This window comes from Tachyglossus aculeatus, chromosome 20 (assembly GCF_015852505.1).
Source record: "Tachyglossus aculeatus isolate mTacAcu1 chromosome 20, mTacAcu1.pri, whole genome shotgun sequence".
Lineage (NCBI taxonomy): Eukaryota > Metazoa > Chordata > Mammalia > Monotremata > Tachyglossidae > Tachyglossus > Tachyglossus aculeatus.
Window position 1 is genome coordinate 28,413,476 of NC_052085.1, and position 19,111 is coordinate 28,432,586.

General features: G+C 39.3%; 1 protein-coding gene across 2 annotated transcripts in view; it reads left to right on the forward strand.

Moving 5' to 3' along the window:
* Positions 1-19,111, forward strand: part of NOX4 (NADPH oxidase 4) — an 87,880-nt gene that overhangs the window by 44,719 nt on the left and 24,050 nt on the right. For both annotated transcript variants that reach the window (XM_038761782.1, XM_038761781.1), the window contains 3 exons: positions 1,010-1,174; positions 1,309-1,371; positions 15,060-15,120. In XM_038761782.1, the coding sequence (XP_038617710.1) occupies positions 1,010-1,174; positions 1,309-1,371; positions 15,060-15,120 (289 nt within the window). The remainder of the gene's footprint in view (positions 1-1,009; positions 1,175-1,308; positions 1,372-15,059; positions 15,121-19,111) is intronic.

Consider the following 19,111-nt stretch of genomic DNA (forward strand, 5'->3'; position numbering starts at 1 on the left):
ACTGTGTCTTAGCCGATTATCTTGTATGTACCTCGGCATTTAGTACAATGCTGGGAATATACTAAGTGCTTAACAAATACCATTATTAGTATTATTATTATTGTAAATCTCCACTCCTCATTTGTCTAGGAAATACAATATATTCGTGGTTTGGCATAACCTCTTTCACATTTCCTACCTTGCAGACCACCAGGGCAGCAGTGAGTGGATGAAGTTAGAGAAAACAAAATAGAAAAGCCAAACCTGGTCTTAAATCGACTCTGCCCTTGACTCCAGGATTGTAGAGCAGTGGGGGGCTTATCAGCAGTGTGAGGTCATATAAAGATTATAAGGACAACAGTCCCCTGTTCATGTCACTGCCCGCAAATCACTGAATGAAAAGGAGGTCACTATTTAGCTTTATTTCCAGCCAACTATAATGCATGAATAGCAGAAAGATAGGGCTATTGATTGGTGATGCCACTTAAATCAATCAGTGTTTTTTATTGAGCACTGACTGTGTGCAGAGCACTGGGCTAAGCACTTGGGTGAGTATGGGAGAATAGAGTTGAGAAATGCCATCCTGCCCTCAAGGGGCTTACATTCTGGTGGTAGAGACAAGAGTCAAATGGCAATAACAAAAGCAGAGCAAGCAAATCTTAGAAGGTTGTTGGCGGCTAGTACCTGGAAGGTGACATTTTGAATTAAGTTGAATTTGTTCCTATTTAGTCATCTCGTAAAAAACAGTTATTCTGAACTGAGAAGATTCTTATATGAGGGAATATGAGGGTCTCATATGACCAAACCTAACCGTTAAAGAATAAATGAATGTTAATTTTCTGCCACCTTTTGACAGCTAACTCTTTCCAGGAGTCACCTTCATTGAATTGGGATTGAAAGCAAAATAATAAAACATTTCAAACTGTATTTTCCTAGTCTGAGACATTGGATGAATCATTTATTTCATGTCCTCAATGAAATGTGGAATTAGACTTTTTTGAAGGTTTTTTTTTTTTTAATTTTTGTCTAGACATGGCTGTGGATTTCTGGACCTTTGTGCCTGTATTGTGCTGAAAGGCTTTACAGGTGTATCAGGAGCAATAAACCAGTGACTATCCTCTCTGTGATAAGTCATCCTTCAAATGTCATGGAAGTCAGAATGATCAAAGAGAACTTTAAAGCCAGGCCAGGCCAGGTGAGTTCAGAATCGGCCACTTCAAAATCAGCCCTTTCACTAAAGAGCAAGTTTTGGAAATTAATATCAGCCTTTTTGGAATATTTGTATATATTTTTTCAGTCCTTAATTTTTATTTGGGTCATTCATTTCAGTACATTATTCTGCATTGTCCAAGAGTGTCTGCATTAGAAAATCATCCATTTACCCTCACAATGGTAAGAATTTTTACTTTGTGCTTTCCCATTTTCCAGTGAAGAGTCTATGAATGCAGCATTCACCTATAAGCCTTCCATTGGCTCTGGGGTGATCTAGTTGTGAACTCCAGAGATATTTAATTCCATCATTTGAGGATAATATGATCTAACAGCTGGCATCTTTTTACTGATCTTTTCAGAGCTGGAGGAATAAATGCTTATCTTATATTTGAGTTGGGTTGATTCAGTGAAAAACTAACTCTTTCCAGGAGTCACCTTGTGTGCCCAATAATCTGTATAATATAGCACTTCTAAAATGTGCTTTTAATCCATAAAACACATTAAAACCATAATACCAATGGCTTCTAAAAAGGCTTTGCCAAGTTTTTTTCTGTTTTTTGAATTTTATAGGAGAGACATCTGTTTACTAATAAGGAGTGTGGTGATTAGTAATGTGGTCTGTGTTCAGGTAAAGGGATTGAGTTTTGGTATTTTGGGGCTTAATTTTATTCTCTCGGTAACTTCTTTATCTGTTTGCGACTTATGTAGGTGTCTGCCTCCCAAACTAGATTACCGTCTCCTTGAGGGCAGGGATCATGCCTACTATTTTCCAATGTACCCTTCCCTAGTTCTTAGTACAGCACTTTGCCCACAAAGGTAGAGAAGCAGTGTGGCCTCGTGGATAAAGCTTGGGCCTGGGAGTCCATGGACCTGAGTTGTAATCCCTGCCCCTCCACTTGTCTGCTGTGTGACATTGGGGAAGTCACTTAACTTCTTTGTGCCTCAGTTTCCCCATTTGCAAAATGGGGATTCAATACCTGTTCTCCCTCCTACTTAGACTGTGAGCCTCATGTGGGAGAGGGGCTATTTCCACACCGATTTGCTTGTATCCACCCCAGTGCTTAGTACAGTACCCAGGATTTACTAAGCACCTAACAAATACCCCAATTATTATTATAATAAAAGAAGGTCATGGGTTCAAATCCCGGCTCTGCTGCTTGTCAGCTGTGTGATTTTGGGCAAGTCACTTAACTTCTCTGTGCCTCAGTTACCTCATCTGTAAAATGGGGATTAAGACTGTGAGCCCCACGAGGGACAACCTGATCACCTTGTATCCTTCCCCAGCATTTAGAACAGTGTTTTGCACATAGTAAGCACTTAACAAGTGCCGTCATTATTATTATTAACAGAACATAAGCACTTAACAAGTTCCATCATTATTATTATTAACAGAACACTTATTTCATGAGTGGAAAAAATTAGTTCATTCACCTGGTTCCCACACTGAGGGGAGAGATAGAATGGTCCAACCTTTCCACTTTCCTTCTATTCCTTCTGCTTTGACCCTGACATTTCTAAAGTCAACCTTTCATTCCAGAAACAGAATAATAGAGTACACCGAGTAAGAGCCAAAGACTTCCAGCCCTTTCCTTTGGTGGGATCAAGTTTTGGTTAGTCTGAAGAATTACACATGACACACTGAGAATTACGTAAATCTAAGTGGCAGTTGCACTAAGCATCTGGATTAGCATTATGGGTTGCATGGTGTTTTAAGATGAAATAATGTGGTTTGCATCCCAAATGGCAACTTTTGTCTATGTACTTCCTCTTTGAACACGAGATACATACAGGACATTAGGCTCCCATGTATTTTGCTTTAAGAAAGTGAAATTATTTTTATCCATATTTATATGTAAATATATAAATAAGACTATCTACATATAGATAGATAATCTTATTTATTGCTATGGGGAGGGGGGGTGTGGAGGGAGAATCAGGAAATAGTACTTCATTTTGATTAGTCTTCCAAAAAAGCCATTATTACTTCTTCATAGTACCATAAAACAAAATTTGCATTTATCAAACCAAGAGATCTTTATAAAAAGCATTCATTGCCACCTATATAATAAAACTCCAGGCTACACAGTGCAGCTCCAACAATGTCACACAAGTAAATGAGAACATTGGCTAGGCTTTATAGTTAAAGGTTAAAATTAAAATGGTAATTGTTCTCTCCTTTTTTCATAGGAATAGTCTTTTCAAACTGGAAGCAGTTTTCCCCTTTTCTCTTTAGATTTTTTCATGAAAATTTATGAGAACTTGTATGCTGTCAAATTTATTTGCTCTTTGGTACTGAATATCGTTAAGTCATTTTTCAATTAGCCTTCTTAGCGGTCTAGTTCTTCTTGGAATGTGCAATATCAAGTTTTTTAAAAAGAACAAAATATTTGAAAGCACCAAACAGCATGATAGAAAGTCATTTCCGTTTCAGGGTGTTGGGTATCTGTTGACAACAACCCTCAGTGATCTTAGCCAAACTAAAGATCTGTAGAGGTCCAATATTCTCTATGACTTGGGACCTGAGCCAATCAATCAATTAATGGTAGTTTTTGAGTACCTACTATGTGTAGAGCAGTTTACTAAGCACTTGGGAAAGTCCAATATAGTAGAGTTGGTGGACATCATCGCTGCCCACAAGGAGCTTATAGCTTCTATATGTGCTACATCCAGTTATTTGGATGCTCCTATTAGTGTCATTTAATGACCTGAACCAATATCGAATGGCAAAACAAGATAATTAACAGTGAAGTTCTGGGAATTAGTCAGTCTCCTAGCATCCTAGCATAAATCTGGGTGGGATTTATGGGAAGGAATGAGCATCAGCAGGAGACCCAAACAGTTGCCAAATGAAAACAGAAAGGAAGGAGGGCAGAAGTAACATTTTAAGCACGTGGTAAAACAAATTCTCAGACAATACTGGATCCCAACTGAAAACTTGTGGTCAGCTGTTGAGGACTGCCTAGGGAATGGATCTACCAACTCTGTTGTATTGTACCCTCTCGAGCGCTTAGTACAGGGCTCTCCACACAGTAAGCACTCAAATACAAATAATGGTGAACTATTTTTTTCCATTTTTTTACCTTTTCAATCCTATTTACTGAGTGCTTACTGTGTGAGAGCACCGTACTAAGTACTTGGTAGAGTACAGTATAACAATATATAGACACATTCCCTGCCCACAATGAGCTTACAAAAGAGGAAGGCAGACATTAATATATAAAAAAAACTACAGATATATGTAATTGCTAGCAAGAAAAGAGTGGCACTTTTCGAGCAAAATCTTCATAAAGAATGAGATGAGGCTAAAAGGAAAAAGAAACAGAACTACAAACATCAAGCGACAAGAGACAATCTTTTTGTATGAGAATATAGCCAGTACTGTGGGTCCCATCTTCACCTCTTAAGCCACACACACAAATAGGTAAATTTTATTCATTCATTCAATCAATCATATTTATTGAGTGCTTACTATGTGCAGAGCACTGTACTAAGCCCTTGGGAAGTACAAGTTGGCAACACATAGAGATGGTCCCTACCCAACAGTGGGCTCACAGTCTGGGAGTTAGGAGTGTCTTTGACTATGGAAAGCCTTTATATATATGTATATGAAATAGATATTTATATATCCATACATACATTTAAGGAAGCTGAGGCATAATTCCACCATTTTAAAATGGATGTAGTTCTTGTCACATTTCCCTGGAGTCTTATATTCTTGTAGGACACATGTGATTATAATAATGTTTTCTCATTGCTAGAAGAAAACAGACTCCTTATGATAGAACTAATGTAATTTCCTCTTCCTTGAACTAGAATAAAGTAAATTGAAATAGTTATAATTAGTACTTTATATAGTCACACTCAAGTAATGATTTATGCAGATTGAGAAATAATGGAGAGCTCACTTATTTGATTACTTGTAGAAAGTTGGGCTGCTACTTTGTATTTGTTGGTTAAGGCTTATTTAGTTCCTAATCTTTTTAAAAAGACACCCCCAAAATATTTTAATATTGAAAACACAGTTCATGGGATCTAATTTTACTTCAGTAATGTGTTCTATTAAAACATTAATTACACAGAAATGGTTGCTGAAATGGAAAGCAGTGGATTATTAGCCTGACTTAGCTGTCCAGATTAATTTTGATTTTGTGCACCTAGCCTGAAATAAATTTCCAGATGTTATTCTGAGGAATTGTTCTGCTCTGGATTGATTATTTCCTTCCTCTTTAAATAGTAAAATGACAGATGCAGGGCAGTAAACAGTACCTTAATTGAAAAGCAATTATTATTTTACTTCTATTTGTCATGCTCCTGATTTTTTAGAACTAGTTGTTCACTGCAAATATATTATTTATTTATTATCATTAATAATAATAATAGAGGTACTTAAACACTATGCTAAACACTGGGGTAGATTCAGTATAAACAGGTTGGACACAGACCCGATCCCATATGTGATTAATAGTCTAAAGGAGTGGGAGAAGAGGTATCTATCCACATTTTACAGATCAGGAAACTGAGACAGAGAAGTGACTTGCCCAAGGTCACACATCAGGCAATTGATGCAGTGGTAGAGCTAGGTTTAGAATCCAGATCTCCTGACTCTCACCCCCATACTTTTTCCACTAGACCAAGCTGCTTTCTTTTCATAGTCCCTTTCTGTCTCTACCAGGTGATAAATTTTACAGTGCCCAAGTTATGCAAGTCCATGAAGAGCATTCATAGCAAGTTTCACAATTTCTCTCCAAACTCACTCGATCCACAGACTTAAAATGTTCTCGTGGGACATTAAATCCCAAATCGGGATTCTCAGTAGCCTCTACAACTTTTGATTGGTGTTTTGATTGGTGTGTATGTGTGTGTGTGTATGTGTACAGTTTCAATTGATTTAAAGAATGCTAAATATTACATCCATTTTTTTCATTTGTGCCATCATAGTATGATTTAGTTTTTGTGTTTCAGGCCTAAAAGTTCATGTTTCTATTATGGAAAAAGGCTTTGGTTTAATGGAAAAAAATTCCACAATTGAATCCAGTTGTTCCACAGATAATTTGAGTCGTTTGTGTTCTTGAGCAGTAGGGGTGGGGATGGAGTTTACGCTTTCAGGTTCTCTAAGGTCCTTTTGCAACATGAAAATATCATGAGATTGTCTCCTAAAAGACAGAACATTCAGACTGTATAGCTCTGAATTTGGGAAATGGAATGAGAAATAGAATAGAGGTGTTCATTGGTTTGAGTAGAAATTAATTTAAATTTTAGGCCCAGATTCACCTTATGTTTAAAGTGGGTAAAGGAAACTGGGATATTTATTGATCATCTATTGTGTGCAGAGCACTGTTCTTAGCACTGGAGGTAGCAAAGTGGAGTTAGGACCCACAATTGTTGCTGTCTAGGAGTTTACATTCAAGCAGGGAAGGGATATGGCCTAGCGGAAAGAGCACAGGCCTTGGAGTCAAAGGACCTGGGTTTTAATCCCAGCTCTGCCATTTGCCTGCTGTGTGACCTTGGGCTTGTCACTGCTCTGTGCCTCAGTTTCCTCATCTGCAGACTGGGGATTCAATACTTGCTCTCCTTTATACTCTGACTGGGAGCCTCATGTGGGACAGGGACTGTGTCAGACCTGATTAACTTGTATCTACCCCAGCACTTAGAACAGTGCTTGAAACACAATAAGCACTTAACAAATGCCATAAAAAACACAAGGGAAATACACTTGTATGAATTACAAATAGGAGGAAGCATGTGACTGTAAAATATATAAAATAGGTTCATAAATTCTACAGAGGGTTCTGAGCACTTAGTTGTTTTTGCGGCCTGATAATCCTGTTGGGCTGGAGGATGGATATTAAGTGGGGAAATTAAAAATTAATCGGGGACATTATTAAAGTCAATTAATCTTCCTGTCTTTCATTGTAGAGTCTATAAAATTGGGGAACTCAAATATTTCCATGTTTGGCAAGGATCCCTCAGGGGAATCATAAATTAGGAAGCAATATTATGTGAAGCTGAGTGGAGGCTTCAAAATGATAACTCTGTTAATTATTTTTTATGTTTCAATTGGAGTTCCAACTGAACACCTTCTTTGTATTAGCACAATTAATGCTCTTTCCATGCTCCAGACAGTAAGATAAATATTGGTTTAGGAGAATGAAATTGTTGTTTACCCTGTCTCCTATAATGCTAGGGTTGTGTTCTTGAAAACCTTCATGTTGCGTTGTAGTTCTCACTCATTCCAACACCATGCACTTGTGTACACATGCAAACTGTTTCTTCCGACTCCTGTACACTATATCCCGACTGGCTCATGGAGTTGGATCGACAGTGTGGCCTGATGGGGAGAGCATGGGACTGGAATTCAGGAGTCCTGGTCTCTAATCCCAGCTGTCCCAGGGCTGCTGTGACCTTTTCCGCTGCGGCCTCCATTTCCTCATCTATAAAATGAGGATAAGCTATCTGCCTCCCCTATTGCTTAGATTGCAAATGCTATGTAGAATAAGGACTTATTCTGATCTGATTACCTTGTAACCCCCCAGTGCTTAGCACAGTGTTCAATACTAAGTGCTTAATAAATATCACTGTTGTTAATTTCGGAACTTTTACACATATATTTATGGTGTTAAGTGCTTACTCTGTGTCAAACACTCTTCTAGGTGCTGGGGTAGCCTTGTATCCCCCCCAGCGCTTAGAACAGTGCTTTGCACATTGTAAGCACTTAACAAATACCATTATTATTATGATTATTATTATTGTACAAGTTAATCAGGCCAGATTCAGGCCTGTCCCACATGGGACACATTTTTTTAGACTGCGAGCCCCATACATTTGCATAGAAACCCACACCCCTCTTAGTCAAAAAGGCTGACGATTTCACTGACGGTGATATCCATCTATGAGTGCATGTGGCTGAAAAGGCTACAATCCCAGCCAAATTATGAACACAAAAAGACTGTCCCTTTTTATGTCACATTGAACCTTCTTTGCAGCATCTGGTGCTGTTTTCTCCTCGCCTCTCATTCCTTATGAAGCTTTTGCTCAAAAAGAGCTACTCCTTTGTGGGTAGCATATGGCACACTGGTCTAATTTTTTCTCTTTTTCTTTTAATGGTCAACATTTGACTCCCAGTTTTCATCTGGGATACAGCACTGGGGCCGAGGCTTTGTTCGACCATGTCTTTAAAACGTCTCTTCTGCCCTCCTTGTTTTCAAGAAACGGCTTCCTGGGAGCAGTATGTTTTTAGCTGTCATTTCTGTGTGGGCTCTCATAGCTATTTCAGTGACTTGGGTCTTTGAGACAGTTTAGAGTGGCATTCCACAAAGATGACATGGTCAGTGTTATTTTGTATGGACTAAAACCTGCTAAACAATTGCAGGAAACTCAGTTCTTTTCCAGCCATGATAAACATAGCTGGTCTAATAAAAGAAACTGATGTCTTGATTTAGTCAACTTAAATGGTACTGATATCGTTTTCATTTGCCAGCTATTACAAATGGGAATTATAAAGTAGTTTTACAAGTCTTAGACATTTGGGAGTGACACTGATAATTTGCAGTTTGAAGGTTCAAATTATCCAGTGCAGTAGGTTTGTCTGTTTGCTATTAAGAGGGCTTCTATAGCATCTGCTAGTACTCAGAAAACTGACTTTGGCAGCATCTCAGAGAGTCGGTCTGGATTAGTCTGGAAATTTCACTGAGGTACTGGATAGAAAGACATTTTGAGGCCCATACTTGTAATGGGCCAGCTGTTTGAATATTTGAAAGCCTTTTAGTCCACATCCTTTTTTATGGCATTTATTAAGTGCTTACTGTGTGCCAAGTGCTGGGTAAAATACAAGATAATCAGATCCGACAAAGACCCTGACTCATAGGATGTCCTATATTTCTTATCCTCCTATTAGAGATGAGGATACAGAGGCCCAGGGAGATTCAGTGACTTGCCCAGTGTAACACAGCAGGCAGAGTTGGGAATTGAACTTAGGTCTTCTGATTCCTAGACCCAATCTTTCCATTAAGACTTGCTGACCAAGCCAATATCTCTGTCTTGGAGATGGATAGTAGTATAAAATTTGTGGTGTTTCAGTGCTTACTATGAGTCAAGCAATGTATTATGCACTGGGATAGATGAAGGACAATCAAGTTGGACACAGTCTAAGTAGGAGGGAGAACAGGTATTGAATCCCATTTTACAAATGGGATCTAAAGCCCTGAGATGTTAAGTGACTTGCCCAAAGTCACCCAGTAGGCAAGTGGCAGAGCTGGAATTAGAATCCAAGTCTTCTGATTCCTCCTGATTCCACTCATGCTTCAGGCACTTTTGATTCTTTTTTATAGTATTTAAGTATTTATTATGTGCCAGGCACTATAATAAGTGCTGGGGTAGGTACGAGGTAATTAGATTGGACACTGCCCATGTCCCATGTGGGGCTCACAACCTTAATCCCCATTTTAGAAATGAGGTAACATAGGCCCAGAGAAATGAAGCAACTTGCCCAAGGTCACCCAGCAGACAAGTGATGGAGCCGGGATTAGATCCCAGGTCCTTCTGACTCCCAGCCCAAGCTATATCCACTAGGCCATTCTGCTCCTCGTGATTCTTCTCTGGGTATCTATCATAAGATATCTTATGAAAATAACATCCAGTTACTGCACAAAGAACAGAAGACAATGGGCAATGCCATTATTGAGTCATACTGGTGCTTCAACCATTCCCAGTAGTCTGCTTCTGACAGTGGCTCAGGATGCTTGGAGGACTGTGGTATGATGGTCTAACTTGACACTACTTTGTTTCAGATAAACCATTGTATATCCAGGTTTTTCCCTTCACCTCACTAACAATTCCCATAGTCACCCACTGGGGACTATCCATCCATGGATTTCTCCTAATGCTTTTAGAACAAACTGGTACTTTCATCCTGCAGAATTTCCTTAGGTATCCTATTCCATGTGCTTCTACCTAAGTGTGCTTACTTTTGTTTTTGAATCTGCCACCTACAAGTTTCAAAGGCTGTTTCCCCATTGTAATGATTTACTGAACAATTTTCTGGGTTTGTCCTAACCACACCCTTAGTGATTTTATGAATTTAAGAAAGATTTTGGCTGCTACTATATTAACTCCTAGTTTTGTGTGTGTGTTTTTTTTTAATACTCCAACCACAAGGTTCTTAGTTCAGCTTTGAGCCACGGGGCTCCAGGCAGAAGAGGGGAAGGATCTTGAAGGAACAGAGTAGTCAGAACTAAGACAAGGATTAATTTAAAGCAACCATCTTGTGTCTTCTCCAAGTCTAGGCTAATGCGGTCTTTATAAAGTGTGCTTTATGGCTCTTCAGCCAGAATCACTGCCTATATCATTTCAAATACCCATTCTACCTTTTTTTTTTTGCCAAAACAGGCCTCTTCCTTTAGATGCTACCAAGGCTTATCTTCTCCACAAAGCCTTCCTAGATTAATGAATTAATGGAATTATTTGAGCACCTACTCTGTGCAGAACATTTTACTGAACACTTGAGAGAGCACAGTAAAGTTAGAAGACAAGATCCCTACCCTCAAGGAGCTTGCAGTCTATTGGGGGAGAAGAAAAAGGAAAAATGAATACGTAGAAACCTAAGTGCCTAAGTAGTAGGGTATGTAAGTTGACATGAAAAGATGTTTTTTGAGCAAATCACTAAAACATGTTGTATTGCTTTTTTATGTATCTTTTGTTTGAATGCTCCAGTCCTGTGTTTAAAGCATCCTCATCAGCATTTGGATATTTGTGATTGCTCTTTCTCCATAACTTCCCATTTCTGTTAGAGCAGAACTGGGTTTTAATAATGTTACTTGGGTGGCTAAATTGGCTTTAGGGCCCTTCACAGCTCAATCCTACGTGCCAATATGGACATCTACTATTGGTGAAGTTTCCCTTCCACATGCATGGTGGGGGAGAACAAGAGACTGTTTGACTACTTCTTTGCCATGGATTGGAGTGCTAGTACAGTCATGTGCTTAGCACAGGGCTCTGCACACAGTAAGCACTCAGTAAATACCACTGATTGATTGATTGAGCAAGAATATGGGTCCATGCATCAGGTTTGGACCAAAGAGAGGCATTTCTCCCTTAATCTGGGATTAGAGAGGACTGCTTCCTAGCTATTTCTGGGAGCACTTGGTGGATTTATCTTTTTAACCTAGTTGGCTTCCTGTTGTGCAGGTATAAATTTGTTGCTCTGAGTTTTGCTCACCTGCTTACCATTTAATCAATCCTATATGGACAGTTCACAGGCAAATGAGGTCGCAAGACTGGCCCTGGGACTTTCCAATTTTGTATCCTGCTGTGTTTTTAACATGCCAAAAAATGCAAGCTCAAACTGAGATGCAGTGCTGGGGAATCTATTTTGAGAATGTGGCTCACCATGCTTCATTCTCAAGACGTTCTATTGCCAGAAAATCCTGGGGCTTCAGGCTAATTTAAGTTCTTGGTTCTAGTTAATAGTCTTTCTATTTAAGATCCCATTTTACTCGAAACCACCAAGAAAAGTACCCACTGTAGTAAGTCTGAATTTTAAAAACCCTTTAAGAGCCTTACTCTTTGAGGAGGCCCTATACTGTCTGCTTTTATAATCTCCGTGCAAACATACAAAAGTTTTTTCCTCCCCTTGACATCTGTCTTCTAAGTTATGATTCATTAGTTTAAACTTGTATAACCCAATTTCACATACTTCATTTTCCATGAGTCAGGCCTAAGTCTAGCTGTTATTTTCTTACTGTCTGTGTTCTTTACATAGCACGCCTACCACTGACCTCACATATCTAGGTTGTTTTCTGATTTCACAACCCATTGTTTAGGAATGTTCAGTCCAGTTTTCAATGAAAACCAGATAAGCAATTGCCGCATTCGACTTCCAGAGATGTCTCTTTCCCGACTGATTGGCGTTCGAGTGTACAATCCCTCCCCCGTCCTTTTCGCCAAGGGCTAAAAATCTAAGACAGTCTACATCAGCTGGGGTGAGCTGGCTTGGCTTTACCTCTTCTGTGCTGCTTTTTTCTGTAGTTATGCTGCTCTTCCCTTACTTGGCTGGACTGGATGGAGTAAAAATATGGCAACTCTAGAATTCATTCATTAAATGACAACAGGACTCAAGCCCGTATTTCAGAAACTGGGAAAAGCAGCAGGGCCTAGTGGCAAGATCCCAGGCCTGAGAGTCAGGGGACTTAGATTTCTAATCCTGGCTCTGCCACTTACCTGCTGGGTGGTCCGTCTAGACTGGGAGCTCATTATGGGCCGGGAATGTGTCTACCAACTCTGTTGTATTGGACTCTCCCAACTGCTTAGTGCAGTTCTCTGCACACAGTAAGCACTCAATCATGTTTGAGAGTTTACTGTGTGCAGAGCACTGTACTAAATTCTTGGGAGAGTACAATAAACAGACACATTCCCTGACCCCACCGAGGTTACAGTCTAGAGGGACTAGAGAAGTCTAGAGAAGCAGCGTGGCTCGGTGGAAAGAGCCCGGGCTTTGGAGTCAGAGGTCATGGGTTCAAATCCCAGCTGTGTGACTTTGGGCAACTCACTTAACTTCTCTGTGCCTCAGTTACCTCATCTGTAAAATGGGGACAGTCTGATCATGTGGGACAACCTGATCACCTTGTAACCTCCCTGGTGCTTAGAACAGTGCTTTGCACATAGCAAGCGCTTAATAAAAATGCCATTATTATTAAATGCCATTGATGGGTTGACTGACCCAGAGAAGTCACTCAACTTCTCTGTACCTTCAGTTTCCTCATCTGTAGAATGGGGATACGATGTCTGTTTTCTATTTAAACTATGAGCCACTTTTGGGACATTGATTCATTTTCTTGTATCAGTCAGTGGTATTCGAGTGCTCACTCTGTGTAGAGCACTGTACTCAATACTTGGGAGAGTACAATACAACAGAGTTGGTAGAAACGTTCCCTGCCCACAACAAGGTTACAGTCTGCCTAACCCAGAGTTTAGCACACTCCTTGGCACATAGTAAGTGTCTAATAAAAACTGTTATTTTCTAGGCTTTTAGACTTTTAAGTTCTTTGTGGGCAGAGAAAATGTCCGCCCACGTGTTGTATTCTTCAAAGAGCTTAATATTTACAGCACATAGTAAGCTCTCAATGAATATCACTGATGATATTGTTATCATTATTATTAGCATTATTATTAAAGTTAAAGATGATTTTATTAATGGTGATGGAAACCTTCATCTTCCCATTTTTGATGCATTACTACATTAGATGGTCAAAGTCAATTCTCCAGTTCCCCATACCTAGTCAGGGTGGTGACTTAAGTGTTTTTTAAATCGAAAATCTTCAAGGATAACAGATTTTTATCTCATGGATTTATATGATGGTGGCTTTATTCCAGCTATATAACAGTAATTCCAGGAATGCTGAGTGACAGTCTTTCCTTCTGGGACATTACCTGATTTCAGTGGGATGCTTTAAAAAATGAGTCATGAAGGCATTGGTGATTTTTTTTTTAATCCGAATAAATTGACAAGGGAGAAGAAATTCTTTCTCTATGGTACTAGAGAATCCAGTCCTAATTGGCTCTTGCTGCCAAAGCATTTATTAGATTAAATGTCAGTATTTATTTCATTACTCTTGCATGTATACATTATAGAAAAAGACATTTTAGACAAAAGAGTAATGAATACCGATTCTCAGCTTTCTGGTAATATATAATGCAAATATTTAAAATATGAATTTTCAAGTAACCAATAAAGTGAGAATTGATAGTTCTGGCTTTTTTTTTTCTGGGGAACACTATATGGGCGATCAAAGAAATCAGAGTTATGAGTCCAAGTGCTGATTAGAAACAGATTTGTAAATTGCTAGGAGCATGAAAGAAAAATTAAGTCACTGTGCAGCGTGTGTTGGTCTACATATTTGTTATTTAAGTTCATTTAAACATTTTTCTAATTAAATTTCTTTGGTCGGGGTTTCCAATAGAACGTCAAGCCTGCTCCGGGTTATTCTTGCAAAATTCTCTTCATTGAATTTTCCTGGCAAGCAATGTTTCTTTCAGTTTGCGTAGGACGGATGGTCCAATTTCTTGGATATAGGGTTTTGAAGTGTTGGTTTCCTAATCTCAAACTTAATTTATGACAGAGTGAGAAAACATGAAGAATTTTTGGCCCCAAGATGAGTTAACGTAGGTTTGAATGAACAGAAATGAGACATTGGTTCTCTCCATTGGGCAGAACTGGACATTTCTCAGAGTGCTTGTCAAGTCTGACCTGAGAGCAATTGCACTCTTACCCCCGACCTTCTCCCTCCAACCTTTACCCCTTGACCCTTCCTTCCATCTTTCATACTTCCTTCTCGTTCGTTCATTTGTTCATTCATTCAATCATATTCTCCCCACTTTTCCTATATAATTACCAGTCTTTCTCATTTTGCTATTGAGATGAAATCAGGTATACTCAGGTCTCCAGTAAAAGTTCCAACTCCCCAAATGAAAAAAAAAATCACCTTTGCAAATGTGAATTAGTATTTAAAAAACAATTTATGACAAGGAAAATCTGAATTTGGACCATTGTGATTATATACAATAGGATGTTAATGTGAACTACCACTAGAATACAATAACCTTTAGAAATATAGGAATGTTGTTGCTTCTGAATATTTGTTTCTAAAAAAAAATTATTTAGCCTATTTCAGGACTTAAACTGTTTTTGGAGGTGGTCTTATTGGAAAGATTTTATGCTGCTTTACAAGTAATAAGTATCTATAGATTGTTAGTCCTCTTCCTGTTGGTACAGATTTTTTCCCCAAATGTTGTAAGAATTAAAATGCATATTAGTCTCAGATGGGAAATCTTATCTTTCTGGAATGATTCTGAATTTTCTCCCTTTTTTTTTTTAGTGTCCCACACAAACCAAATCAACATTTGGGATCCATCTCAAAATTGTAGGAGACTGGACAGGTGAGTAAAAAATTCTGGGATGCTAATTGGTGGCACAATTATTTTAGTTTGTTAATTAGTGTTTTTTTAATGATGTTCGTTAAGCCCGTACTATGTGCCAAGCACTATACTACACGCTGAGGTAGATATGAGATAATCAGGTTGGACACAGTCCTTGTCTCCTTAATCCATGCCTTAATTGATCGTCCATGTCAATCTTAATCTCCGTTTTACAGGTGAGGAACCTGAGGAACAGAGAAATTAAGTGGCTTCCCTAAAATAGCACAGCAGAGAAGTGGTGGAGCTGGCATTAGAACCCAGGTCCTCTGAGTCCCAGGCTCATGCTCTTTCCACTAGACCACACTTCTTCTCCATAGCTACTGTGTACGCAACCCTTTTGTAAGTGCTTGAGAGAGTACAACGAGAGCCAGACTAATACGTTCTCCCTCAGAGGACGTACAAGCTAATAAACGAACAAAAACCAGTAGACCCAACACGTATTTGTTTCCTAGAAACACTGACATTCTGTCACTCATCTCCTGCCATCTCCCACCATCTTTTCAAATTCTTCAGTTTCTTTCCATTTTAGATGTAATTATACCTATCAATCAAATCAGTGGTATGTATTGTGCTTGGGAGAGTAAACTACAATAGAATTGGCAGACATGATTCTCATTCACAAGGAATTTATAGTCCCTGTCCCACTTGGGGCTCACAGTCTAACTTCAAAGGAGGACGATTTAGTCCCCATTTTACAGGTTAGGTAGCCGAGGCAGAGAAACCCAGTGACTTGCCCAGGGTCACACAACAAGGAATTGACAGAATTAGGATTAGAATCAGGGTCCACTGGCTCTCAGGTTTCCACTAGGCCATACAGCTTCTCTGTCTTTATTTTAAATGGTATTTAAGTGCTTACTATGTGCCAGGCACTGTACTAAGCCCTGGGCGAGAGGTAGGCGGTGAGATAGATGAGATTGAGGTACAGTAAGTAGTTTGGCATTAAAGGAATGAATTGTGCAAGCTGGGTTATAGTAAGAAATCAATGAGGTAAAATAGGAGGGGCATTAAGGTGATTAAGTGCCTTAAAAATGCTTTTGAGAGGGTCAGGAATGTGGTGCAAATTGCATTCTCTTCTGAGTCTGACAAAGGAGCTGGAATTCATCAAACCAGCTTTTATACTGGTTGTGCTTTATTTTACTGCCCTTTATTGTTCTTATCCTCCTGTAGTGTGGCTCAGTAGAAAGAGCATGGGCTTGGGAGTCAGAGGTCATGGGTTCTAATCCTGACTCCGCCACTTGTCAGCTGTGACTTTGGGCAAGTCACTTCACTTCTCTGTGCCTCAGTTCCCTCATCTGTAAAATGGGGATTAAGACTGTGAGCCCCAAGTGGGACAACCTTGATTACCTTGTATCCCCCCCCAGCGCTTAGAACAGTGCTTGGCACATAGTAAGCGCTTAACAAATACCGACATCATTATTATTATTATTATTAGTATTATTTTACTGTAAAGAAATTGTGATGGGTATGGGAACCTGAAGGAGTTTAGAGAAATCAACTCTGGTTGCAAACCATCCATAAAGTGCAAAGCCAATGGAAGACACAACTAACATTTAGTTTCATTTTACAGTGGAAGATCTGTAAAAAGACTCCTCGTTATTAGTGCAAAATAACCCTGAATCTTGGCACACATCTGAAATGTCCTTGTTTTCCCGTTTAATTTACATTATTTGCATTTTTTCAAAAAAATCTAGCTCCTATTTTGGTTTTGGTGTGGTGGAAAAGAATGCAGTTTAGAAGTTTCTAATGGACATTTCATGGGCAAATTGAGATGATACAACAGAATTGAATGACCCTCATTGGACTCTCGCTTGGAAACAACTGAATAGAACTATTATTCTCTTGATATTGAGAAATATTTTCTTTTGTACATTTGTTATGGTAAATTGGAGGGGAAATTGTTCCAGCGCTCAGACAATTGAAAGGAAATCATTGACCTGATCAATAATAACTAGGCCAACCGAGACAACTAATTGTCAGTGAAAAACTGTTCGAGTGCCGCTTAGATTTAACAATTAGTATTTTTAGAGAATTATTTTTGCTTGATTTAAAAAAATAAAATATAAAAGTAAGTAGTGCATCTATTTTTCTTGACCTTTTTATGATCAAATACTGAAAAAGGATATTTTTATGGTGATCAGGCATCACTGTTGAAAAACAGGTAGCTAGGTGCAAGTAGTAATAATGGCATTTATTAAGCGCTTACTGTCTGCAAAGCACTGTTCTAAGCACTGAGCACTGTTCTAAGTAGGTGAATATAGTGAATATTTACAGTGTCCTGATTTCCTAGGTGGATTATGCATTTATGGGGGCTTGTGGGTTTGAAACCCACCAAGAACAATGTAGTCATCCTACTAAATTGCCACCAAGATCCAGGGACAAACAAGAATGAAACCTTCATTTCCTCACCCCATTTTTCCTCCCTTCTGCATCAGAAATGCACTTAGGGTCTGTACCCCTTAAGCACTTCGATTCTCTCCCCACCCCAGCCCCCCACCACCTATCGTTATGCTTTGCTGGCTCTTCTATCTGTAATTAATTTTAATGTCTGTCTCCTGACTGGACTTTGAGGGCAGGGATCATATCTACCAACTCTATTGTATTGTTATTTTCCCAACTGTAACAAATTCTTAAATTTTCCCAAGTACAGTTCTTTGCACATAGTAAGCACTCAATAAGTATCATTGATTGATTGGATGGATGCCTTACTAGTTCTCAGGTTTGGAGAGTGGGAAGAGAGGAGAGGTCTCAAATCCAGCAAAGCAAGGGTGGAAGAGAAGTGCAGGGAAAGAAGGAAACAAAATCTTCCATTAGCATCCTGTTGAGTTGGATATTGTGGGTAGAAAATGAGGGAGAGAGATAGAGCACAAAGAACAACTGATCTGTGGAAGAAATGTGGAAAATGGCTGATTTAGGCATTGGCATCAAGACAAGATCCATCAGAAACCACCCCTAGGTGACCATGTGGGTCCCTGAACCTGATTACATTCTTTCCTTCTTATAACAATGATGGTATTTATTAAATGCTTACTATGAACCAAATCACCATGCCAAGCACTAGGCGAGTGAGAAGATAATTAGAGCAAAAACAGTCTCAGTCTCCCATGGACCTCACCATCCAACAAGTGGCATTTATTGAGTGCTTACTGTGTGCAGAGCCCTGTGCTAAGCACTTGGGAGTATACAGTACAATAGGGTTGGTAGAGACGTCCCCTGCCCACAACCAGCTTACAGTCTAGAGGGTGACTTGTGACCAAGCTGTTTTTTATGGATTCTGGTGTGTTTCTCTTTTCCTTCCTCTACAAAGAAGCTGCTGATTAATTGGTTTTCTCACCCGTGGTGGTATTCTTGTGGCAAAAAAAACCCATGTAGTTGCCGAAGTGAACCTCAGAAAGGAACTTGTGGATAGGAGCTTCCTGCCGAATAGAATGTCTCTCCAGTAAGGAAGAGTCATTGCTATCTGCAACTCTTCTTTTTATTCACAGCCCACCATCTTGGGTCAGATGGGATCATCCTATTTTTGAGCATCAGCATGATCTATTGGCTCTGCTTTCCCAGCTGTTGAAGTCAAAAGGTCCCGGGGAGGGCTGGGATTTGCATTACACTTTTCCCACACGGTCCATTAAATTTTCCTGATGTTCCCCCCCCCAACATCTTTTCATTTGTTGACACTCTAAACAACCCCTCTTCTGACTTCATGCTCCCCCAGAAATTTGCAAAAAGCTATATTTAGTCAGTGCCTTGACTAGCAATATTTGTATGGAGAACTTTATTCTCTGGCCATGTGTTTTCCTTCTTCCTGTTCAGAGCTCATTGGGAGTTAGTGAGATTATAGGTTCTACTTTTTCATTCTGAGTTTAAGGGCAAAGAGGAGACAGGGACTGAAGGGGAGATTGGAACTTGGGTGGCTGGGGAGAAGGGCAGGCTCCAGAAGTTAAAAGGTTAGAAATACACC